Here is an 8,485-nt window from a genome sequence, read left to right as displayed (position 1 = left end):
GATCCTTGTTGTGTTTCTGCGGGTGATATAAACACCCAAGGTGTGTTTAATGAAATGTTGGGAGATGAAGTGCTAATTGAGGCACTGCTGAAATTTAGTTTTCCAAAACTGACGTGATCACTCTTCTCCTTCCCTCTTTTTTTGGCAGGATGTGTGAAGCTGTGGTCCAGTAGCACAATGTTAAAGCAGAGAGGGTGTTTCTTGATGCGGCTTTGCTTCTGGAACACCAGGTGTCCGGATTGCTTTTCATGAGGCCAAATCTATGAGTGTTTTGGCCTTACCAATATACATAGCTGAGGATGAGAGGAAATGTAGATTTGGTCATCATCTTAGTCCTTCCCAGCAATCTTTCCTCTGGATCCCCACAGTGGTATCAACCAGTGATCTTGTAGTAAATAGTAACCTTAGTGGTAAAATCTTTTAATCCCTTAAAATGTCTGTTACTTGACTCTTACTTCCTTGGGGATTAATTTATTAGCCAGCCTGTGGTGGAATCATCAAGAATCCAATTCCTATTGGTTGTTTTAAGGCAGCGCTGACTCTCATGTGCACATTTCCTAAAGTAACTTTGTAATTATTTGCTGATGAAAACCAGCTCCAGAAACCTGTGGGAAGGAACCAAGTGTTTTCACTGAAGGAAGACTTCCAGGGAAGCACAAGAATTGGTAAGATAAAAGTAAACATTTAATGCCACTATATTTTGATATCTTTTAAACATCATATCTTTGACAATATGTTTCACACCTCATATACCACAAAAGGTAAGAGATTCTTTTTTTAAAACCAGCAAACAGTGAACTTTACATTTTAATGGCAAAAGGCTTGACATATTCATTCAATCAGTTTCCATTTTGTGTTTCTCCGTTACTTTTCCATTCTTGTCCTACTGCTGTCTGGGGTCCCCCCCCCCTTCTTGGTTCTTTTTCCAGCAAAGCAGAGGTGAGGAACCTCAGAGGCTCCGGGGTCAAGTGCTGCTCCCCCAGGCCACTCTGTCTGACTCTCTCAGGCCACATCCCCTCTCTCTAGGCTAACCCTCGCCAGCCCTCCTTGAGTGATCTTGCTTGACTGGAATGGGTCTTTGAACTCCGACAATGCCTCTTGGTTGCCTGGATCAAGGAAGGGTGGGTAAGTTTGCATGGAAGCTAGCCCAGTGTACAAAGGTAACATTTACGTTTGTCTCTTCACCCACTTTTGTCTCTGGCCCCACCCATTGCTGGCTGACCCCCTGGAAGGTTGCACAGATGGGAATGTGATTCTGGGTCTGGAAGAAGTCCCCCACCCCTGTAATGGAGCTTAGGTGATATAGCAGACGATTAGTGTGCAGATCTGTCTTCTTGTGGAACTTCTCGTGACTGACTCAGTAGAAGTGATTCCCCCCAGCAGGGGTCTCTCTCCAACCTTACGTGACTTTATTATACCACAGTTACTATGGAAGAGGACACAGCCACAGACAGAATGAAATGGATTCAGCAAATGTACACTTCAATGCATAGCACTTAGATAAGCATTTCCAATCATGATGGTTAAATAAATTATAAAGTACAAGCAATTCTATAAAGCAAGAACATCCTGAGTTTACAAATAAATTATGTCCTTCATACGTCAAATAGGTGATGGATGTCAGAGAGCAGTTTCAGCTAGGGAAATTGGGGAAGGAGCTGAAATTTAGAAAAAGTAGTGTCTATGTTTACATAAAATCTTTAGGCGAGTGAGTGTTTTATTCAGATACCCATTCACACGCATATTATACAATATATAAGGTGGCTAAATTCGTATAGAGAGTATATGTCTTATAGATATAGTTGAAACTGCTTTAAGCACCATTTTTATTACCATCATTTTATTATAAAGTATGTTCCAAAGTTGAGTAGGGCCACTCAAAGTTTTACCAAATGCATCCTCCATCCTTGGGAAATGTTGAAAGGTCAATTTGAATGGGTGTTGCTCAGGCTCAAATAACCTCCCGTGGATTTTTCCTGCAACAGGAACATCTTGGACAATTTAGAGCAAGCAGGCTGGAAGTTAATGCTTGAATCTGAGTACCAGGAATTCAGCAGCAAAAGGTATTCTCAAGATGGCACATAAAAGAAGTTCGTATCAACTCCCCTGGCAAATTTGTGGCAAAGTTTGGATAGTCTGACAACAGAGGTTTGAGAAACATGCCACGTCTGCTTAGTTGGCCAGAGGCAGATGCTCCAATAAAATAAAATAAAAACTTTCATCTGGAAATAGTTTAGAAACAAATTGGTTGCTCTCATTTCTTGACTATTAACTAGAGCAGAGGAAAAATTCTATGAAGCATCATGGGTGCTTAGCTATTATTTTGCAACCTTCATGCAAGGTGGAAGTTATTAGCTTAAAATTTGTTAGGAAATTGTCAAACAAGCCAAAGAATCACAGCCAGGGCTTTTCTTGGCTCTGCAGCATACGATCGCCAAGTGCAGTCACCAGACCATATGGGCCACTGCTTTCTCCGCTGACATCTGTGGTAGTGAGTTACCATTTAATGAGAGTTTGCTTAATGTTTTACATGTTGCTTATGATCAACAATAACCATTTTAGATGTTGCTTGCATGTGTCTTTCATCATATATGCCATTTGCCATAGGCACATCACTGTTCCATGCCTTGATGCCAAAATGTCTGTGGTACAGCTCCTTCCCCCAACATAGATCAGGGAAATATTTTGTGAGCTAATTTAGCTCATCTGTTTTTCTCCAGTCCTCTGCCAATTAGAGAAGGGCTGCACAGGGGCTCAAAAGGCACGGGGGTGTTGTTTCATTTTATAAGGAGCAAATAGTCTCTCTCCATTTTGATCACACATTATCTGTTTATATTATACGTATAGTGGCAGAGTTAATCCTAGAGGTCTAGAGTGCACCTGACCTTAAATTATTGAAACCTAAATGCATTTTTTCCTATTCATTTCTATGAATGCTTAAACCATTTTTCAAAGGTTTATACGAAGCAAATACAGCCACACAGCTTTATAGGCAGGAGAACATGCATAGATAATAACACAGCCCTCGTTTTAAAATATAGTTTCTATAAAATACAGTGGCATAAATGCCCAGCCTGCTGGTGAGTGGGGGCTGTAAAGGTTTTATGGACAGAGCTTTGCAATGAGCGTCGTAAGTTATGCTTTGCTGCTTGAAAGTATCTGCCCTAACTCAAACACATAAAACATAGCTGTACCACTGCACAGATTTCCATCAGCTTTTCTATGCACTCTCTTACCCTTATTGTTTTTAACTCAGCAAAGTGAGGTGATGTGTGTGCTATGGATGTTACTTGTTTTCTAATGTCAGTGTTTAGGAATGCAAATAAGGCAAAATGGGGGGGGGTTGTTTGACATGGGCAGCAAACAAAAAATACCATACTAACATTGCATATGATGTGGACATGTGAATGGTATTTCCACCACCCTCCTCTGCATTTTGCCCCATGTGGAAAATGGTTTCAGATGTTTTCTATGTTTAGAAAATAGTTTGGGGAAAAGTGTTGCATTCCCCAATTCCCAAAGAGGAAGCATTGGGGCACCCAAACACCACCTTTAGCCTTTAAGACACTGCCCAATCCTCCATCACCACACTTAATTTGACCCTAGCATTTTGTGCTTCCAAGTTATATGCCTGTAATTCAGCAAGTGACACTTGCACATGATGGCTTCTTGGTTTGATCTAGCGAAATTATCTTAAACAGCACACGTGTTCTTACCAGGCACCAAGAGGCCATGAAGTAGCTTTGCAAATGTTGCAAGCTTGGGCCTTGGGAAGTTACCTTACTTGCGAATATTTATTTTGCAGGAAATTTCAAGGAATATGAAGGCGGGTCAGAAGATAGTGAGGTGAGAACATATTTCAGATCAGAATTTTACCGTTATTAAAAAAAGACTTTGTACATGCACTTGGATCAGGTAGGGAAGACCACATGTTTAGGGCCAGGCTTTTGAAAGTCTTTGTCTGTCTGCACAGGACACACAGCCGATGTGAGACATTTCTGTTATTGATTTTGTACTGTAGATTCCTCTAATGACTCATGAATAATCGGATGAACTTTTACTAAAGCAGTTGTGAAGATAAATTGTGATACTAGTTGTTTAATATTTCTGAATGCCTTGTTTGGTGCCTCACAATAACTTACTGGAAAACAGAAAAAGCGGCTTCTCATCTTGGCATGCCTACTAAAATTAAAATTGGCAAATTTTGGAGTTTGTTGATGGAAGTGTTTAGAAGAGACAGTGGAAGATGTTTATCAAGCAGAGATGCAATCAGGTGTTGCTCATTTAACTCTCCCCCTTTGAAGTATTATGTTCTGATCATAGCTGTCAAGTTCTCTCCCCTTTTAAGGGAAATTCCCTTATGCTGAATAGGCTTCCTCGCAAGAAAAGGGAAAACTTGACAGCTATGGTTCTGATCCATAATACATGTACATGTATACAGAAGCAGTCCTCCTTGTCCCTATCCCTAGCTTGATAGAGAATCAAATATGGCAAAAAACAACAACAACATGTCTCCTATCCAATCCAGCAGATGGAGCAGTACATATGCTATTCAATTCTTTAAAAATGTATCTCACAGATCAGAAAGGAGAAAAGGGGCTGGATTCATTTTTTGCAGATCCACCTTTTTTACTGAACAGGTTTTGCAGCTTTTTAAAAAGGTCATTTGGCTGATGCTGTGTGATGTGTATTGATGTGCATCTAAACATAATACATGTCCTCCTTGATCAGGGGTCCCCAGACTTACCGCGCGGCGGGCCGGTGCCCGCCGCACCGACCGCACGGTGGGCCGGAGGGTAGGGGAGTGCGCGCGCAGCGAGCCGGAGGGCGGGGGAGTGCGCGCCCGTGCGCATGCGCACACGCACACGGGCGGGAAAAAAATCGCCAAAAATCGCTTGTGCGCATGCGTATGGGCCTCCCCCGACCCGGAAGTGCACCAGAAATGACCTCTTCCGGGTCGGGAGAGGCCCATACGCATGCGCACAAAGGATTTTCGGCGATTTTTTGCCGATTTTTTAGATCGTCGCTGCGCCGCGCGCCGTGAGAACGGGCGGCGGCAGCGGGCGGCGGGGGTCGTCGCGGGCCGGATTGGAAGGCCGATTGGGCCGCATCCGGCCCGGGGGCCGTAGTTTGGGGACCCCTGTCCTTGATCATACAAATGGTCCATCTAGTCCAGCATCCTGTTTCTCATGGTGCTCAACTGGATGTTTCTGAGAAGCAGGACATGAAGACTTGCCTTGTTGTGGCTTGAGCACCTGGTATTCAGTGCCTACTGACCTCTCAACTGAAAGGTTCCCTATAGCAATCTTGACTAACCTCCATGAATTTGCCTAATCCCTTTTAAATCCATCCTAACTAGAGCCGCCACCACACCTGATTGCTCTGAATTCCACAAACTAGAAGGATGCTGGTCTGATCTACCATAACCATTCCAATGTTCATAGACCTAGAGCCGCAACAGGTAGGGAATCATTTGCAGTATCTCTGTAACCAAATGAAGGCAGCTCTAGGACAAACCTAGACACACCTCAGGAAAAAAAGAGGCAGTGGTCAATCAATATCACTGGTCTTCAACTGGTGGACTGAGATGTGCTAGTGGGTTAACAGCAGCACCACCACCATGCAAATATAAGGTAAAGGGTTAAGAAATGGGTCCCCAAATTCATGTTTGGGTTAAAAATGGATCCTGGGCCTGAAAAGAATGAAGATACCTGGTCAACATAAAGTAAGAGAAATAGTAAATATCTTCATTTGAGCATCCATGAAAACTGGTGGTGTAAACACCACAAACTGAGTACAAAAAGTAACAGCCAACTTAAAAAAAAAACAGTGAAGACTTCTGCTTTCCTAGTGATGTCAACTGAAGTCTTGTTATTTTGCCAGAATATCCATATTGATGTTCTTTAATAACAAAGTGGACCTCTCCTCTTCCATTATCATCAAATATTTTGGGTTTAATGTACACAGTTTAATATCTTTTTTTCCTCTTTGAGTGGCCTTACTCTTGTGTGTATCAATAAATGACAGTTAACACTTATTTATATGCTGTATCGGTTAAGAAATATCTCTACAAACACAAGTTACGTAGAAACAGCAAGTCAGAAATAGGATAAAACACCGAGGGAGGGGGAAACAGGCTGTAAATACATTTCAGAAAATGTGTTTTGATTTTTTGTCTTTTTCTTTTTCTTGACTAGCACCATCTGTACACAAGAAAGTATGAACATAAATGTTTGGATAATAAAGATTTGCAAGGCACTTAAGACAGTCTTCCTGTGTATTTTTACTTCAATGGTGCTCTCAGCAGCAGTCGCTCCTACATCTGCTCTTCCTCCCTCTACAGCTATTGTCGAGGGGTAAAGTCACTTCTGCCAGCAGTTCCTATTTACAAACATGTCCTTAAAGATTTCTCAAAGTGCTCTTTCAGGCTAGGAGATTCCACATCCTTATTTCTCAGCGTCTTTGCTTTTCATCATCATCATCATCTAGTCAATGTACGCACCACTCTTCAGCATAATAAGAGGGGGGAAATCTCTTCCACACACAGTCAAAACATGACACCAACCTTCATCCTCATTCTAGGTCTTTGGGGTGCTGTTCAAAAGGGAGAAAGGGGAGTGGCAGTAGTCCAAAATGTTCTCGAGGTTAATTCTTCACCGACGCCCAGAAGTGACGTCAAAGCAGGTGATCATCATGAGGTGGGCCTTGCAATAGTTGACACGGTTCTGTAGTCGCTCAGTCACGCACTCGAGAGCCTCCAAGTACTCCAGGGAATCCAAGTCAAATACTTGCTCCAGATCAACTGTGGGAAAGGAAGCAAAAGGCCCAGCAGATTACCCAAATTGGTAGCACAAGCCCTACATTGCTATTATTCTTTAAGGGCTCATTCACACAGGTGTGTGTAATAAAAAAAAATCCTTCAGTGGCACCTTAAAGACCAACTAAGTTTTTATTTTGGTATGAGCTTTCGTGTGCATGCACACTTCTTCACATACACTTGAAACAGAAGAGTCAGACCCTTATGTATATACAGGTGTGTGTGTTACCCAAGGGACTGGATTCAAAGAACTGTGAAAGGAAAGGAAATGCTCAAATAAAAGCCTTTGTGCAATGCTATGACAGGTAGGTTCTATAGTAGGCCTCAGTGGTAGAATGTTGTTAGATTTGTTTTAGCGTTCCTCATACAATGCTCCTGAGTTCAGAAGTCACCATCTGCATGCAGAAAGGCAAGTGAGCTTATGAACAGGCTCCGTTGAAAGTGCTCATAACAAGTAATATGAAATTCCCTGCACCACATGATGAAAAGTAAGTATTTTATGGATCTTTCTTGGCACATAAAAGACTTAAGGCACAGTCCTAAAGCCACATCATAAGAGATGTGGCAAAGAGGGCCTCCATCAGTGGGGTGGTGGAGTGCCTGGTACACCCACAGGAAGCTCTGCGCTGTCAGTGGTGCATTGTTAGTGGTAGGGCACATTGACCCTTATCCCAAAGGACAGAAACTACGCCAGCCCTGGAGCTGGCATAGAGATCTCCCTTCCTACTGATGTCAAATAGCATTTTCTCAACTGTGGGAGCTCACCACCACCACTTTAGGATTGCACAGTAACAGGTTGGCTGCAACATGTGCTTTTGTGGATTAAAGCCCTCTTTTTCAGGCGCCCAAAGTCCTATCCTTAGTGTTAATTCTCTGCCCTAAGTAGCTAGCAGCAAAATGCTTTTATAGCTGAGGTACCCTCAGCTATTAATTTAGCCAGCTTTGGCTGTATCTTTTATACATTTTGTTTGCTTCTTTAGAAGAATCCTTCCTAATTTGAATACGGGATTCTTTAATCTCTTTATGAATGAGCTGTATGAACTGTATCCTTTTCTAGCTATATGTAAAAGCAAAAAAAACCCCACAAATTACTGTCTTATATAAGCCATTTCAACCAAATTTGCCCGAAAGTATTATTTCACAGCAGGAGAGCAGATTTAAAATATAATTCATATGTCTGAGTGATCTGAGGGCAAAGAGGGGGAGGGAAATCTCATTTTCAGAAGCTCTGGAGTGAGACGCATAAGCGTTAATCTAGTGATGGCAATATTCCTCACTAGAATGCTGTACAATTCCTGGCTTTGACTCTTGAGCAAATAGGCCCACTTGGTTCCAATGTCACAGTTTAATAGGAATTATGCAGGAACAGTTTTAGAAATGCAGTCCATCCAAATCTGCTCCAGGTCAAACATCAGCACAGGCTTTGCTTATAAACATAGTAGTTCATGGCTTAGCTGCAGCACCAGTAAAGTTTTGTGTCAATGAAATAAACCAACTATAGGCAGTAAAACCTTACATTCACTGAGCCATTTATTAGGATCCAGCATCAGGTACTGTTTGGTCACTTCCAGCTCCCGCATTAACCACTCGTACTTGGCCTTGACCTCTGCAATTCGCTGCTGCCGGTGCTCCAAGATTTTCAGTTTTGCGTTGAAGCAAACCACCTCC

General features: G+C 42.3%; 1 protein-coding gene and 1 long non-coding RNA gene across 4 annotated transcripts in view; one reads left to right on the top strand and one right to left on the bottom strand.

Annotated features, from left to right (window-relative positions):
* The first annotated feature begins 2,377 nt into the window (after positions 1–2,377).
* On the top strand, positions 2,378–6,259 carry LOC148686311 (uncharacterized). The gene is made up of 3 exons (XR_015949084.1): positions 2,378–2,491; positions 3,806–3,846; positions 6,198–6,259. It is a non-coding gene; the product is annotated as an uncharacterized LOC148686311 (long non-coding RNA).
* KIF26B (kinesin family member 26B) overlaps positions 5,991–8,485 on the bottom strand; it is a 275,544-nt gene continuing 273,049 nt past the window's right edge. For all 3 annotated transcript variants that reach the window (XM_035108339.3, XM_060272882.2, XM_035108340.3), the window contains 2 exons: positions 8,334–8,484; positions 5,991–6,802 (listed from right to left, as the gene is read on the bottom strand). In XM_035108339.3, coding sequence (XP_034964230.1) covers positions 6,654–6,802; positions 8,334–8,484 — 300 coding nt within the window. In that variant the 3' untranslated portion in view covers positions 5,991–6,653. The remainder of the gene's footprint in view (positions 6,803–8,333; position 8,485) is intronic.

Source organism: Zootoca vivipara, chromosome 3 (genome assembly GCF_965207765.1).
Source record: "Zootoca vivipara chromosome 3, rZooViv2.hap1.1, whole genome shotgun sequence".
Classification (NCBI taxonomy): domain Eukaryota; kingdom Metazoa; phylum Chordata; class Lepidosauria; order Squamata; family Lacertidae; genus Zootoca; species Zootoca vivipara.
This window is presented reverse-complemented; position numbering and strand designations above follow the sequence as displayed.